Source organism: Ascidia mentula, chromosome 1 (genome assembly GCF_947561715.1).
Source record: "Ascidia mentula chromosome 1, kaAscMent1.1, whole genome shotgun sequence".
NCBI lineage: Eukaryota > Metazoa > Chordata > Ascidiacea > Phlebobranchia > Ascidiidae > Ascidia > Ascidia mentula.
This window is the reverse complement of record NC_138566.1, coordinates 8,395,673-8,411,522: the sequence shown is the minus strand read 5'-3', so window position 1 is coordinate 8,411,522 and position 15,850 is coordinate 8,395,673. Positions and strand designations below refer to the sequence as shown.

Below are 15,850 nucleotides of genomic sequence, written 5' to 3'. Positions count from 1 at the left end.
TGCTAACACACCGTGTTTTATGCAGGAATTATAAAGAATTTTGCTCAATATGGACACTAACGAAACATTAGTGGAAATTCATTTTGCCGAAAGTCCACAATCCACAGAACAACAGCTACTTTTCACGTGTGATCATTGCGGAGTTCACTTTTTTCGGTGCGGAGCACAACTTACCGTTGTTGAAAATGAGGAAACCAAACTCTTTTGTTCTGTTGCTTGTCAGGAGTCTTTTAAAGTGGTTCCAGTTTCCTTTAGGAGTGCGAAATACCAAGCAATTTCAGAAGGTGAAAATGGCGTGTCACAAAATCTTCGCGACATCTTACAGGGAACATCTGTCCCTTTCCTTGGACCAAAACTTCCTAAAAACCAGATATGCTACAACTGTAATCAACAGTTCAGCAACCTTCAACATTTTGTCCCAACACATAAAGGATCACTGTGTTTTTGCTCACAGGCATGTCTAGACACTTACCAAGAAAGTGCTCCCATGGAGTACAGGTGTGCTCAATGTACAAAACACGTTTCAACCGATTGTGATATCTGTATAAAGAATGGGAAATGTCAAATGTTTTGTCCCCAAAAGTGTCAAGACCTGTTCAAGTCATGTCACCAATTTCAGCACATGTGCTCTTGCTGCAGAAACACTGGTTTGTGGTATGAACTTTATGAAATGTTTCAAAAAGACTGTAGTTTTCGCTTTTGTTCAGTTTGTTGCATTAGGAAATTTGAAGCAAATTGTGAGGAATTAAAATCATTTTGTGCTAGATGTTTTTCTAAAACTGAGGTTGTTTGTTTTGCGGAAAGTTCGATAGAAAGCAACAAAAAAGCGGTGCATGGATTTTGCTCTTTTCACTGCCTGAAATCCTACTTGTCCCAGTTGCATTCTAAAACTTCTGACTGGTTTTTTTACACCCGAACAGACATGTCGAATGACATGAAAAGTCAAGCTGGAATAGCAGTAGGGGCCATGTCAAATCCACATGGCAATGAAAAAAATTTATTGAACAAAGAAATTAATGAATGTACAACAATGGTTGATTCAGACAGGTCATTTGAATTAGAAAGTGACCAGGATGACTCTGACACAACTTCAGTGGCTTCCATAGCAGTTGTAAGAAAAAGCAAAGGATTCAAAGTTAAGCAAAAAGCCAAGATCTGTAAAACACGTAAACCGTACACTAAAGCTGTTATCCAAAAGCAAATATCCAAAAAGAACAAAGCAACCCAAATTTCGAGTCCTCCAATTGCACTTCTTCCGATTCCTATTTCTGTTCCATGTCCAGTTCAAATGCTTCCTCAGACCTTGGTTTATCCTGTTCCTATTCCAATACCTGTACCAATGCCAATATTTTGGCCGGTTACCGATTCGAGCCCTGCAGGTTTAAATAAAGTGATTAGGAACATAAGAGAAAAGTACCCCGATGATCCAATTGAGGCTGAAATGATAACCTTTGCAGAGAACGCTCACCAAGTTTGTGATCCAGGACCAGAAACTGATGAAGTTGCTTCCCCAGAGCCAGAGACAACTCCTGTAAAAGCTTTTTCGAGTGCTCCATCAAATTTTGTTGATCAAACCATTGTTGATGATGATATTTTGTCTAAAATGAGATGCTTGCGGCAAGTGATTCCTGGAAATAAGTTTACATATGACATTGAAAAACATGATGACGATTATGGGTGCGTGAAGCAACTGAAAAGAGCACGTCTTGAATTATCGTTCGATAAAAATTTTGGTTTGGAGACATGGAAGCTTTGGGTTGCTAACATTGACCCAAACAAGTCTTGTAGTTCAGAAGATTGTGATCCACTAAACTTAAGAATAAGTAAGCTTGTTTGTTATCTTGAAAAGTTTGTTTCCACGGTAAACCGGCCCAATGGTTCTGCATATAAGCCAGACAGTGTGTTTTACATGCTGCTTGGTTTGCAGCAACACATCACTTCATCAGGAAGAGAGGACAATATTTTTAATGATGCTATTTATATCCATGTCCAAGAAGAACTGTGCAAACTGTTTGAGCAAAACATTGACCAAGATGGACATTATATGCATATTAGTAAGGTTACAGAAAACCACTTGTGGGACTGTAATCAACTCGGTCCATGTGACCCTAAGGTTTTGTTGTTTACACTAATGTACTTTACAACCAAAGCTTTCCAACTATATACAGCCCAAGACCATTACGAACTGTCTGTTTCAGACATAGTAAAGGACAAAAGATCATATTATGGCAAACGAACAGGATTGCGTTATATAAAACCTTCCAGTAAGGGCGGAAAGGAATTGTTGCTAATTGAAAATAAAAATAACTCATTTCGGTGTCCACTGCTGCTTTTTGAGTTTTACTTGAGCAAATGTCCTACAGTGGGTGCCTTAGATTGCAGAAATATTTTTTACCTGATTCCAGAACTTTCTACATCACCTGACTCTCCTCTGTGGTACACAGAGAAAAAACTTCCTTTGGAAGATGTTCAAAGACTTTTATCAAGATGTCTCATGGTGTATGACATATACAGGCCATGAATCAAATTGTTATGTTTTGGTGTTTGTCATTATCATAAAATGATTTGTCAATATTAAGTTTCAGCATTGAGGCACTATAGGCATTTCTTCGAATTGGTGTTTTTTGTGTTGGACATGCCTTTAATAAACATGTGTTTTTTGTGTTCCATATTTCTTAATTAGATGTGTTGATTTTTTGACAGTGCAATTTAAGGTATATAGCTAACATAAGGCAAAGTTATTAGGCGCTGTGCATGATGGATAAGTATTATGTTGGTGTTGATGTTGGAACTGGCAGTGTTAGAGTGGCTTTGGCAGACAGTCAAGGAAACATTGTGTGCAAAAAAGAGGAAAGCATTACAATTAACAATCCACACCCCAGTCACTATGAGCAATCTTCAGATGAAATATGGCAGAAATGTTGCAAATTGGTCAAGGTATAATAAACAATAAATGAATTTCTTATGCAACCCAGTGTTTGCGTTCATAAATATTTGTTTTGTTTAATACCAGGGTGTGGTTGCTAGTGTTCCGAAGGAAGCTGTGAAAGGAATTGGATTTGATGCAACATGTTCTTTGGTAGTTTTGAATGAAAAATTTAATCCAGTAAGTGTAAGTGCAGGTAAGACGTATGTTGTATGCAAGTCCAATTGGTGTACTATATTAATGATGAAATTTAAGATGCTGAAACATCAGAAAATACATGCTTTGACATTATTATGTGGATGGATCATCGGGCAGAAGCACAAGCAGACAGGATAAACTCAAAAAAACATGAAGTATTAAAATATGTTGGTGGTAAAATGTCTTTGGAAATGCAGCCACCGAAGCTACTTTGGTTAAAGGAGGTAAAATAGCAGGTGCTAATGTAAGATTCCTATATTGTAAAATATTTTTTGTGCTATACGTATTTTGTTGATGCTACATTGTTACATTGGTTGTTGTTGTATTCTTTTTGTTATTTTAGATTAACAAATCTTGGAAGTCAACAGCAAACTTTTGTTATTTCAGAATAACCAATCTTGGAAGTCAGCTGCAAACTTTTTTGACCTTCCTGATTTTTTGACGTTTCGAGCTACAGGATCATGCAGCCGATCTTTGTGCTCACTCAGATGCAAATGGGGATACACACCAGATAAAGGATGGTTGAAAGATTTTTGGAATGAGATAGGACTGGGAGACCTTACAGAAAATAACTTCAAAAAAATTGGTACCAATGTAATGTTTTGGTCATTTAGTTAATTTAAAAAAATCTATAGGTCTTATTGTTTCTTTAATTTTCACATTTGTTTAATATTTTAGGATGTGAAGTCAAGTATCCTGGGGATGCAATAAAACATGGACTCACTGCTGAAGCTGCCAAAGCAATGAACTTGCCTATAGGAACTGCAGTTGCCACTTCTTTGATTGATGGCCATTGTGGTAACCAACTATTACTGAGAGTTACCTATTCCAGAATAACTAATAATTACTCAGGTGGCGTTGGTTGTATTGCAAGTGATCTAAAAGACCATGGATTTTCAGGCAATGACATACCGCTTACAGAACGACTTACACTGATATGTGGCACATCGTCCTGCCATATGACAGTAGGTGACATATTTTGCTTATTTTGTCGAACGCGTTTTAATTTCTAGTTTATACACAGTTAAGCGACCAGCCATTGTTTGTCAAAGGGGTGTGGGGTCCATATTTGTCTGCCATGGTTCCCAAATTGTGGTTAAATGAAGCTGGACAGAGTGCATCAGGAAAGCTGGCAAGTTCCTAACTTGAAAAAGAAAATACATCTTTTAAACTCTGAACTGCATTTTATTGTTAGATTGATCATCTCATTACCTCACACCCAGCTTTGAAACAACTTGATGAGCTTGCTGCAAGTCGGTAAGGGTAATTAAAAAAAGGATCCTCCATAGGGTGTAATGTCACATTTTGTTAAAAATATATTCAGAAAGGAACACAGACACTTGTGTCTAAACCATATTTTGCAAACAAGCACCAGATCATCTGGAGTAGACAGACTTGACTTTTTAACTGCAAATTTGCATATCTGGCCAGATTTTCATGGTAACCGATCACCAGTGGCTGATCCATCTTTGTGTGGTTCTGTGTGTGGCCTCACATTGGATGTTTCACTTGAAAACCTTGCAATGTTGTACCTTGCTGCCATACAAGCATTGGCTGTGCGTATTTTACAAGTTTATGCTTTGGTAATCCAGAGTGACGTACAGACTCTTTGCAGAATGGTACACGTCATATATTGGATGAGTTGAATAAAAATGGACAAGAAATCAAGGCCATATTTATGTGTGGTGGTTTGAGCAAAAATTCCCACTTTGTTCAAGTCCATGCAAATGTGTTAGGTAAATACCTAGTTTTCATCCATGGATACAAACCTGCTTGACAGAGAAATTTTTTAGGAATGCCAATTATTCTGAGTAAAGAACCTGAAACAGTGTTACTCGGTGCATGCGTACTTGGTGCTTATGCCTCAGGAAATTTTAAGTCGCTTGAGGTTGGTATACATGTTGCCAAATGCAGTCAAAATTTTAAACCTTTTTTTTGTTGTTGTAAGGATGCCATGCAGTCTATGTCCAAATGTGGTGAAGTTATTTATCCAGACCACACAACATGTGAATATTATGACAAGAAATACAAAGTATTTTTGGCAATGTTGCAGCATCAGCTTGAATACAGACAAATAATGTCCTGATAATCACATCATCGCATAATTTATTTATGAAAAATGTTTTTTACAATTGATGTTGTGATGTGCAATACAACATAATTTTGATATGTGGTGTTGTGGTGGAATAACAAAAAACTGCTTGTCATTGTGAACCGCAGTGCCAATTGTGGTACGTATTTCCCTCACATATATACATTGCCTACAATGCAGCATCATCAGTATCACTTGATTCAAACAGAATCAAGTCTTATAGGCTTGTTGGGAGATTCCTTTACATATTTCAAGAGTTCTATTTTGTCCTCACATGTGGAACTGGAATAAAATATCCTAACCAATGTGGCTATTATTGTTTTCTTGCTGTGCTCTGCTGGAGCAAAAAAGCCAACCTAATGTACAGAGTTTATTTTGCACATTAAAAGTACAAGTACCTACGCACAAGAAATAGAATAGTTAAAAATACATGGCCAAAATGTAAGACACAATAAAAGGTAAAAGCTTTGCACTTGGTAACGTCTCAGTATAGGTACAGACACTTGATAAAATGATAAAACCAACTATTATTTTGAGGGAGTTATTATAAATTGTGCAACGAAGTTCAGTACACCCAAAACAATAATGAAGGAATGAAAGATGATATCCACCACGGTGAGTTTGCCACTACGTTTTCTCGCGAGCATGTATATTATTGAGGGTAAGCAGAAGATGTACACCAATCCACATAAAGCACCACTGTACCTGCAGAATGTTTCAATAAATATATGGTTACATAGATATTGGCTTGTAGGCCAAACAAAAAAGCAAAGCATATGTTACAGGGGTGGCAAACTCGTTTACTGCTGTGGGTCTTAATTACTTGCATACATTTTATACTGGCCAAATAACAATGCATTAAATTGATTCCTCATAGTTTTAAACAGAATGATAGCAGTTACCTATTGTCATGTTAGAGATCATAATTACCACAATTTGGTAAACTGTGAAGACGGTCACTATAAATTCTTAAAACTAACAGACACAGGCCTTAAAACAATGTAAGGTGAGCTGAACAAAAGTAAGATTGATAACAAAGACAAACAAATATACCCAATGTTTGGGACTAAATATGTGGTATAATGGAAAACTTATAATGAAGTTTCAAGGTTAAAATAAAGATTTCCAAACCTAATAATATCTCCAATGTGAGGATAGAACATGGCAATGAGGACACACATAACAAGAATTGAAAGATTGACGCAGATGACATGCACCCTCCTGCAACAAAATTAACATTCATATTCTGGATGCTATTTTCGACACATGCCATGGATGCAAAAGTTATGTGCAAAACTCAACAAAATTATTATGAATGAGGTGCCAACCAAATCATCATCAAAAATAACCTTTGCAACATACCCTGGCCAAGCTGTTTGAAACAATGCATAAAGTGCATTGACTCGATACATGTATGCCAACAGTGGAAAAACTGTCATCATTTGAAATAGAAGGAAAACTCTAGCACCCGCTGCAAATGGGTCAAGTGTGGAAAGGTTTTCTAACAGATTCTGAAATAATATAACATTTATAAATTTTCATTGATCATGTTGGTGGTAAATAGATTACATACAGAAGCAATGCAACTTTTCGACAAGGGAAAAGAACCATAAAACAAAATTCCCACAGAGAGATATGTCAAGGCAGCCAACAAGTACCCAAGACCTAAATCCCGGACATTGTTCTCGGGGTGTCGATTGTTCTTCACAATTGTGATAACAGCACTGCAAATTAATAAAAAAAAATGCAAAACATATAAAGAATATAAATAATTAGGATTTATTAAAAAACTTACTTGTGAAGAAAAAATGCCAAAGACAGCATTCCAGTAAGTGCTGGAAATGTCGGCCTAAACTGTGGCAAAAAATGGTCTGTTGCGTTTGCTGCCATATGAAACTCTAAATTCCAACCCCATGTTATTGCTTTTGTGGTGACTAGAGCAAGCAAAAAGAAAACAGACAAAGTACCTGTGGTACAGAAAATGTTATTAAACAGTCAGGAGGCTTGTTATAAGCAAAATTTTTATCCTGTCCTACCCAAGCAATTGAACTTTGTAAAGAACGTTGGAGACTTGAAGTTTAACAGTGGAAACACTAGAATGGCAAGAAACACTGGAACAGTCAATGTTGAATTCCAAACTCTTGTGAATACATCAGAGTTTGTATGATTGCTTCCAGCTGATAGAAGTAGGCTTGAATTTCGTGGATGAGGCAATCCAGATGGGCACAATATCTCAGATCCAGTGGTGTTGACAAATTCCGTATTGGAAGAAATTGTTTTATCTTTATGAAATAAAACCAACTTGTTACTAAAAAAATACGTGCAAGGAGAAAGAAAGTCCGATACTTACTGTGGATGAAAACTCCTGATACATAAAGAAAATTTGACATCAAAACCCAGTATACCATCATTCCACCCAAAAACGTAATAAGTGCAAAAATGATAGCCACCCACTCTCCAAACCGACCGAGGTAAAACTTGCAAACATCCGAAAACTCAAATGCTTCACAATCTGCAAGAGAGATAATGTATTTTATCCCTTGGTGAAAAATTAGGACAAAGTGCTTACATACCAATGAATTCTTTCGACTGAAGTACCCTGTATGCAGTATATAATGTGAGGCATCCAGTCAATACAATAATGATCACACCAAAAGTGAAACCGGCTTGGCCTAAACCCCAGGGCATGGATAGAAGGGAAGTCCCCATCATTGTATTCCAAATTGCAAATCTGCAAATTAAACAATCTTTTGTGTTTTCAAAAAATGCATTGAAAATGTTTTGGATTATACTAAATTTAATAAATGCAGAACAGTATTGAAGTCTATGCAGTTATAATGGTGTGTTGTGTGACTTGTATAAGTGTACACATAAAATTTTTGATTACTATTCAACAGTAAAAATTGCCAGTTAAAAATATATAAATGTATTTATTGCTTACATTGTAACCAAACTGCTCTGTTTGTCAGTGGATTTTGTTGGAATAATGTGAAATAGTGATGATGGAAGCACATGATTGGGAATTTGCTGAAATGGAAATCATCAACATTTAATTGGGAGAAAGAGTTTCAGGAGAATTAGTACAGCTTACAGACGTCATTTAAAACTAGGCATTAATTACATTTATTATTAATTACATTTACAAAAATTTTTTAATTAAATGTCTATAAGAGTGCTGAAATTTCCTGTACAAAAAGATGGTACGAAAGATAAAAAAACACAGACATTTTGTAAACAGCCAAAAATATGTATATCCATGTAACATACCAATCGGTTATCTGAAGGTTCAACAAGCCTACTGTAATACTTGTGTCTGTTAAAAGTAATAGACAAGCGAGGCAGATCATGGTGTGAAACAGATTTTATATTATCTTCTGCAGAGTTGTCGTCATCTACATTTATCGATCCACCAGCTGCCATATTTACTAATATCAAACAACATTGTCAATAAATGTTTGTTGAATGTTAAACAGCATCATCTAAATTTTCCTTACTGTTTTGGTTGTTGTTTGTATACCATGTGGGATGCATGAGTGGTTTTCTTGCTTTGCTTACTCCAAGAGGGCTTTCCGATTTCATTTCATCTTCAATGCTACAAAAATATGTATACATCATAATGATTATTCTCGAAAATTAGAGGTTGTTAAGCTTTGTTTTTAATTCTTTGCAATCTCATCATCTTAGTAAAAACTTCCTGAATTGTATTGAAATTCTGTATATATATTTTAGATTGGAAAACAAGGAACTAGCATTGCGAACTTGAACAAAAAATAGTGGTACATGATTACATTTCCAAACATGAAAATAACTTCACAATGCAAGAGAGCATTAACAAATTTTTGTTTAACATACTTTCTTGCAAACTTAGCAAACACACCTATAAAAATATCTAACATAACAACAAAGTTACCTTTTTGAAAGCCGTGCATCTGTTGGAGTAAAACTGATCGGACCATATTCCACAGAACCACCAGCATCGCTACCAAAATCCATTTCAAATCGTTAGTTTTTAAACGACGCAAAATAGTTGTTGGACAGTAGCTTCACGAATATATTGGCGTGTTACTGGTCTTTTTACCCAATCAAACTCACTCTCTTGCATTCATGGACAAAACATTGTCCAGCGGTTTTGTGCTGCTGAGTATAAACAAAAACTTACGCAAAAACTCAGCAGATGCCAAGAGAAACAAAAGAACCAAAACAAATGCCTCTGCACAAAGACCAGCTGTGTTTATTGACCCGTAAAATTTGGTTAAATTTTCTGCACCGTAAATATAATGTTTTAAAATGTGCCAACTAAACAAGCAAGTGTTGAAAACATAATTCATTTGTAAAGTTTTTTTTTTAAATATATTAATCATGCAAACAAATTTAAATATATAATCTATTCGTCGCCTCACTATATGCCTAATGATGTCCTTTTTGCACAGTTGGCCAACTATCTAAGCTATGGTACATTTGATACCAGTTTAACAAAGCAATTGCTTCACGAGTTATTATTGCCTCAAAAGATAATAAACGTATTTTGTTTGTAAGTGTTTATTACAGCTCTTTGTTGGGTTGTATTTTGAGCAGTGTTTCTCAAACTCTTTTTCTGTACCGCCCCCCAAACACCTTAGTCATTTAACAACGCCCAACAGAACAGACAAAAACCACAACGAGTTTGTTTGTTGCTTATAAATTACTGCGATGGGTTAGGTTAGTGCAATGACACCAATTTCTCAAAATTAGGTTTCACGTCAGACAAAAACAATCGTAAGTCTCTCCAATTGTCGATATCAAGACGATTTCTTTTTCCATCTGAATGAGTGGTAAATGCGCAGAACGCACGTTCCACCAAGTAAGAGCTAAGAAAATTACGGAAAAGTGCTCGCGTACCACCCTGAATGCGGTCGCATACCACTAGTGGTAAACGTACCACCGGTTGGGAAACACAGACTTACGCTATAAGAGGAAACTTGCCATGTCACCAAGCGCTCCCCAATCGCCCATTCAGTCTCCAGCGCCCCCCGTCCAAATGCAAACGTCCCCAGGGGAGCGCTGGCGCCCACTTTGGGAACCACTGATTTAGAGTATGAGACTTTTGTCAAAAACGTGTTGCTGATCTTCAATTATGGCTCACAAAAACCCTTGAGAAATCCAGCCGCAGAGCTGTGTTTGTATATTTTTTGGATCAACTCCACCGTTACCACAGTATTTTAATAAATATTTAGCCCACGTCAATTCATGAATCGTCATATGTCGGAATACTCTGTCCAATGAAATGCAGCATAAAATTACGTTTACAAACTAGCTCATGTGCCTAAGCTTAATAGTTACTGCTTGCGGGAAATAAAACAGTTTTAGGCGCGTGGTGTAACGTGGTTCTTCGCAAAAGCACTGAATGCGAAAAACTCAATGTTGTTGACGGAAGGAGTAATCCTGACTCAGCATTGAGTTAATCCACGCCTTGCGACAAACGATTTAGCCTACGGAATATTGACGTCTGCTGATGATTTTCGTGCGCAAAACTGACGTAAGAACGTTTAATCATATTTATTTGTGTCATCTTTTTTCGTCTTTAGCTTCCAAGCAAAACAATAGTCTCAAAGCAAAGCAAAGCAACGAGCTACATAGATTTGTATTTATTGACACCAAAAAACGAGTAATCTTAAAACAAACAGAAAAATGCCTTGAAAAATGAAAAGTAAATATATTAGACGTTGCTTGACGTCGCGACGTCGCGGCTTGGTTGATAGTTTCTGTTCGGGTCTTCCTTTCGCAAAATTCTCCGCAGTAACCTTTTCGTCTCATTCCGCATTTTACTGTCAACAATCAAGTTGATAATTTATTATGAGTTAGGATATTATATTACCATAATAACCATTTCCGTCAATTATTATCTATCACGCATAAACCCTTATAGTTCATTGTTTTGAGTCAATTATAGTCCTTTAAGCATTGTCACAACTTACGCTGAGGCCAAGTTGTAGAAAATGGGGTTAAGGCACTCCGAAAATCTCAGAAATATATACTGGATCATTGCAAAACGCCAATCAAATGCATTGATTTCATTGTTGCTTTCGGTGAGAGTCAAACCGGTGTAAAAATGAAAAGCTGTTAGAAGACAAAATTCACGTCACATGCTTATATTAAATAATACACAAGCAAAATAACTGGATAGACTCGCTCACCTGTCAGGGGTATGTATCCAAATAGAAAGGAACCCACGATAAGGAAAAGCTGGATGATCGCCTGGGTGTCTTTCTTTTGTCGTCGCAGCTCTGCCGTGCTTTTTGGTCGGTGTTTTCTTGAACCGAGCGAAGTTGCCGATGAAATCACGTTTTCTGTAGACTCAGCGACGCTCTTTGAAAGTGAGGTAAGTTGTCGGTCGCATGAACGCTTGTCTCCCGGTATTTTGCGCTTCTTTCGCAACATGTACGCTATGGCAGCAGAGATGCCGATGATGAGCGCTGCAGGGAGGTAGAGGAAGAAGGCGTAGACTATTTGAACGTACACCTGCCACGTGGGAATCCACTTAGGGTCGAGACTACACGAAGCCCAACGTGCATTTTCCGGGTCGTTCTCTCGGTCAACTTCCTTTACCGTGTTGAAGATAAAGTGCGGAATGAAGGCACAGAAGAATGTCAATGCCCAGATACCGGCTATCCACATCTAAATAGACAATAAAAGGATTACGACGCGAGCTGGAGGCTATATTAAGGGTAATTTTGTCCACACTTACCGCCATGTGTCGGGGCGATATTTGCTTGAATTTTGTGGGCCACTTTACTCCAATTAGACGCAATATGGCGAAAGAGAGTATGTGCAACGCGGTAGCAAATGAGGTCCACAAATCCACACCCCAGTACAACTGCAATAAAAATATAGTCAATGAGTTTTTTGATCAGAAGAGTTGACAAAAGGCGAATTGGAAAAAGTGAGCATACCCTGCAGAAAAACTCGGGCCATGCAAAATACAGAAAACCCCACGTCCGCCGATAAAGAAAGAGAATGCTGACGAAAGACGATACGATGTCAGATGCGCACATGCTTGTAATAAAAGTGTAATATCTGTTTCTGTGAATACAAAAAAGTACTTATTTTTTTTTATTTGAATGATCTGTCCTTTAACATGACTTTTAATGTCCGACATTTCACCTTCATCAGGGTGCATTAGCCAACCTATATACAGCTATATATAGCAGGTGAATCTACATAGCATTTGCAGGTGCTATATATATAGCAGGTGAAACTATATAGCATTTGCAGGTGCTATATATAGCAGGTGAAACGTCGGACAATAAAAGTCACGTTAATTGTTCCAGAAGGAAAGGTTATTATCATAGAATATGGCTGTCAGTAACAATAACATAATACAAAAAAATAAGATTAACATAAGATGTAGGGTTCAGTATTTTAAAGTGTAAAATTTGCTGCTATATGCTTACTGCAGTCTCGAAGAAGTGCGGATCACTGCAATGGTAAGACTGTTGGCTGTGACGCCGAACACGAAGAAAAGTGCTAGGATGCAAGTCGATACTATAACCCACGTATCATTGTAAGGCAAGATGTAGTGATACCTGAAAGAAAGTGAAATCAATGTTATAAAAGACAATGATGGATTTGAATAAAACAGCCTAAAAGTTAACATACTAAATTTTTACCACACGTCAGTGACACGCGAAAAATTGTCGACAAAAACAAGTGAATTTTGCACAGATGTCACAAGATTTAGATTTTTACCCTGTGGTATTTTCCGACGACGTTGTTTCGACGGAGATGTTCGGTGCGTTGGTCGTGTTGGCTTCTTGAAGCCAGGAAATGGTGCTGATTGCCATATTTTTAAGGCAAATATTTGACGAAGCAGCCACCAACAGGATACAAAACAGGACCCGATCAATAATAAGTCGCGGTGTTTATTCAGGTATAATCGTTGTGATAAAATCGTTTTAACCTGAAAGACGAAGTATATGCGAATCAAAATTTTATATTACAATCACACAACCTCACATTTCAACAGAGAGTTGTATAGTTTATGATCTTTAAAAGCACAACAAAAAACACGCCGAGATGCTTAGAACATTTCGAAAAAACGGTTGGCTTCATATTTTAATGCGTAACAAGCTAATTAAAAAAAATTTTAGCTAAAAAACTATTTGCGCTTTGCAAAACATGTAGTCATATAAACTGTCAAAACAGATTGATTTAAAGTCGTAACATATTAGGCCATTTTAGCAATAAACAGTTCGATCAACGCGATGTTTTTCGTTTAATCATAACAAAAAACCTTTGCCTACTGCGTATATCTTATTGCTTGCTCGGTGTGCGACTTCTTCCTATCGTTTGCACCTGCAGCAACTGCGCCGTTTATCAATCGCTTGTGTATTTTAAACTCCACTAGCGAACCTTTTTTGCGCATCGGTTTCGGGTTACGTGAAGTGTGCACATGCGATCGGTTTCCACCAGCGCACGTACGGGTGACTGACGCTTCTCAGGCTCGGAAGCGATGTCGCACCTGGAATTTCCCATCAGGGTTGGGGTGAGGTGTAATATAGCGCTTTTGCGTGGTTGCTTGTGGGTGCGTGTTCTATATGTTTAACATAGTACGAAGCCGAAAGCAACGAAACCAATTAAAACTTCCGGTATAAGTTTGGTTTATGTTTAGAATGCTTTGGCAGGGTTGACGACATTTTGCCAAACCAGGGAAAATTTATTAGACCATACAAGAACCCAAATACATGCATTTTCTAGACTTATGTATCCAACGTAACTATTTATTTTGAACGGTTTGTATTTCGTTGCAAAAAACAGTAAATTTCTGTCTCATTTATTCTGTTAGTATTATAATGGCGGTGCTTTTAAAGCCAATTACACAACATTCAACTGTGTAAAGGAATTATGATGCAAACCATTAGAATAAGGTAAAATGCTTGACTGTTAGTTTATTGCGTTTACGAAGTGCTAAAGTATTGAAAGTAATATATTGAAATAGAAACTTCCCGAAAAGTGCTGCGCAACATGCGGTTGCCGATCGTTACACGGCAAATGGTGTGACATTGTGCACGACTTCATAATCTACGGACAGGTTGTCGTCAGTCATCTACATACGCGCTTTGAACCACGTTGAAAGTAATTGCAGCCTATAAGTGTAGGAATATGATGCAATAACTGGAAACGACATTCGCTGTAAGCATTACATAATTTATGGAAAAGATTCCAGCGTTGTGTATTTAAGAAATTTCACAATATACGTAACCTATGTCTTTCCACTTATTGACACAAAGCACCTGTTTGTTTTTGTGCTAACATAATAAATCTTTCATGTAAACAGCTGAAAGTAAAAGCGTGTGCTCTACGTTAGCAACATTACAGTCGTTGACAATTCGCAACAAGAATCCAAGGTTGTTTAACCTCTTAGCTATTACACTCTTCCCGAAATCAGGATGTTTAGCACGAAGTCTAGGATTGTAATTATGAAACAGATTATTTTTAAGGGGTAAAGTTACTTCATGAGGTAAAAATGCGCATTTGCTTATCGCAACATAAGTTAATATTCGTATGGTCAACATAAAATTTACCACCTACGACATAAACCGCCACTAACTGTTCTTTCACTCTCTGTTTTAAGCTTTAACAATTGTTATCACCGCCCCCTTGACAGAATCGCCACTCTTCTTAGCCCTGCGCAAACGTCAGCGAAGCGCTTGCGATGTACATTTCTAAAATAAATCTTGTGACAAAACAATTAACAAAGATCATAGAAACCAAAATACATTGAAAAATTAACCGCTATCTGTCAAATTTAATGAGAATGCTGTTCTTGTTTAACTTGTGACCTTTTCACGGACCCTTTGGTGGTTTGCGAACCCCGTGTTTAGAACCACCAATATAATCAACTCTTGCGACACTAATACGGTTAAATAGAATTATTTTTACCCTTTGAGACTGCGAGAAGTTTGTCATCACACCCACAATAACACTTGCCCGGTTAACCATTGACTTTTAACAGCCCCAGAAAAACCTTGTTAAAACACGTTCTGAATTGTCTGATTGCGTAATAAAGTAGTTAAACCGACAAATCTAACAATACACGGCACAGGCCAACGTAAAAACATCCATTGGAAGCCGAACTGGCTCAACAACGCACTGTCACGGATGACCGGATTCCCTGAGAACTATCTTGTAATGAGTTATAATTAAGTGTAATTATGTTGCAAAACTTACCACTTCACTCGTGATCAACTAGTTCCATTGCACTTAATTTGTGCCGAGTTTCACAACGATGTGTTATTATGTGCATTCAAACTAGAGGTTTTCAACCGGGGTCATATATGACTTTTTGTGAGCAGTACGTGTACTTTGTTTTAAATTAATGAAACTACTATGTTTTAAGGTACTATGTCTTAATAAAAAAACAAATTTGCAAGCATCTTTTTGTCATACAACAATTTTATTATGCACTATGTGTGTTAATATACCGCTAAGCCATGACTCCTATTTATTGTGGCTGCTATGCATGGTGTTCAGGATATCAAATGCGACCTAGAGACCTTTTAAATGACGTCATGATTACGACACAATGTTTAGTCTGCACGGGCATTCTAGACATATACTTGAATAAATAACACGCATAAGGCACTAAAACTTACATC

General features: G+C 37.1%; 4 protein-coding genes across 4 annotated transcripts; 2 read left to right on the top strand and 2 right to left on the bottom strand.

Annotated features, from left to right (window-relative positions):
• The first annotated feature begins 31 nt into the window (after positions 1–31).
• LOC145887744 (uncharacterized) lies at positions 32–2,637 on the top strand. Its single transcript, XM_082978952.1, has one exon. It carries the CDS (start codon positions 50–52, stop codon positions 2,519–2,521), a length of 2,472 nt encoding a protein of 823 aa, XP_082835078.1. The 5' UTR covers positions 32–49; the 3' UTR covers positions 2,522–2,637.
• A 63-nt stretch (positions 2,638–2,700) lies between these two features.
• Positions 2,701–5,405, top strand: LOC145887745 (FGGY carbohydrate kinase domain-containing protein-like). Its single transcript, XM_082978953.1, has 12 exons — positions 2,701–2,937; positions 3,014–3,122; positions 3,182–3,348; positions 3,512–3,710; positions 3,803–3,922; positions 3,977–4,089; positions 4,149–4,256; positions 4,320–4,381; positions 4,449–4,680; positions 4,740–4,860; positions 4,918–5,012; positions 5,073–5,405. Exons 1-12 carry the CDS (start codon positions 2,755–2,757, stop codon positions 5,208–5,210), a joined length of 1,647 nt encoding a protein of 548 aa, XP_082835079.1. The 5' UTR covers positions 2,701–2,754; the 3' UTR covers positions 5,211–5,405.
• A 214-nt stretch (positions 5,406–5,619) lies between these two features.
• Positions 5,620–9,416, bottom strand: LOC145900389 (neutral amino acid transporter 9-like). The gene is made up of 12 exons (XM_082988855.1): positions 9,127–9,416; positions 8,711–8,808; positions 8,484–8,641; positions 8,158–8,243; positions 7,790–7,947; positions 7,567–7,728; positions 7,253–7,498; positions 7,012–7,183; positions 6,790–6,940; positions 6,579–6,727; positions 6,348–6,437; positions 5,620–5,921 (listed from the first exon to the last, which is right to left on the bottom strand). Exons 1-12 carry the CDS (start codon positions 9,207–9,209, stop codon positions 5,744–5,746), a joined length of 1,731 nt encoding a protein of 576 aa, XP_082844981.1. The 5' UTR covers positions 9,210–9,416; the 3' UTR covers positions 5,620–5,743.
• Positions 9,417–10,838: 1,422 nt separating this feature from the next.
• Positions 10,839–13,148, bottom strand: LOC145906278 (growth hormone secretagogue receptor type 1-like). The gene is made up of 7 exons (XM_082993700.1): positions 12,942–13,148; positions 12,647–12,778; positions 12,146–12,275; positions 11,941–12,069; positions 11,390–11,870; positions 11,171–11,312; positions 10,839–11,020 (listed from the first exon to the last, which is right to left on the bottom strand). The coding sequence occupies exons 1-7, from the start codon at positions 13,034–13,036 to the stop codon at positions 10,912–10,914; spliced, it is 1,218 nt and encodes a 405-aa protein (XP_082849826.1). The 5' UTR covers positions 13,037–13,148; the 3' UTR covers positions 10,839–10,911.
• Between the last annotated feature and the right edge of the window lie 2,702 nt (positions 13,149–15,850).

What these genes read in the sequence shown, in the direction of transcription:
- LOC145887744 (XM_082978952.1), top strand. Translation starts at nt 50, where the DNA reads ATGGACACTAACGAAACATTAGTGGAAATTCATTTTGCCGAAAGTCCA.
- LOC145887745 (XM_082978953.1), top strand. Translation starts at nt 2,755, where the DNA reads ATGATGGATAAGTATTATGTTGGTGTTGATGTTGGAACTGGCAGTGTT. An exon ending in TTTGATTGATGGCCATTGTG is followed by an intron (nt 3,923 to 3,976) that starts GTAACCAACTAT and finishes ATAATTACTCAG; the next exon opens with GTGGCGTTGGTTGTATTGCA. An exon ending in CATCGTCCTGCCATATGACA is followed by an intron (nt 4,090 to 4,148) that starts GTAGGTGACATA and finishes GTTTATACACAG; the next exon opens with TTAAGCGACCAGCCATTGTT.
- LOC145900389 (XM_082988855.1), bottom strand. Translation starts at nt 9,209, where the DNA reads ATGGATTTTGGTAGCGATGCTGGTGGTTCTGTGGAATATGGTCCGATC. An exon ending in TACAAACAACAACCAAAACA is followed by an intron (nt 8,642 to 8,710) that starts GTAAGGAAAATT and finishes GTTTGATATTAG; the next exon opens with TAAATATGGCAGCTGGTGGA. An exon ending in CAGAGCAGTTTGGTTACAAT is followed by an intron (nt 7,948 to 8,157) that starts GTAAGCAATAAA and finishes TTTAATTTGCAG; the next exon opens with ATTTGCAATTTGGAATACAA.
- LOC145906278 (XM_082993700.1), bottom strand. Translation starts at nt 13,036, where the DNA reads ATGGCAATCAGCACCATTTCCTGGCTTCAAGAAGCCAACACGACCAAC. An exon ending in TCGTCGGAAAATACCACAGG is followed by an intron (nt 12,779 to 12,941) that starts GTAAAAATCTAA and finishes ACTTTCTTTCAG; the next exon opens with GTATCACTACATCTTGCCTT. An exon ending in TGGATACATACCCCTGACAG is followed by an intron (nt 11,313 to 11,389) that starts GTGAGCGAGTCT and finishes GTCTTCTAACAG; the next exon opens with CTTTTCATTTTTACACCGGT.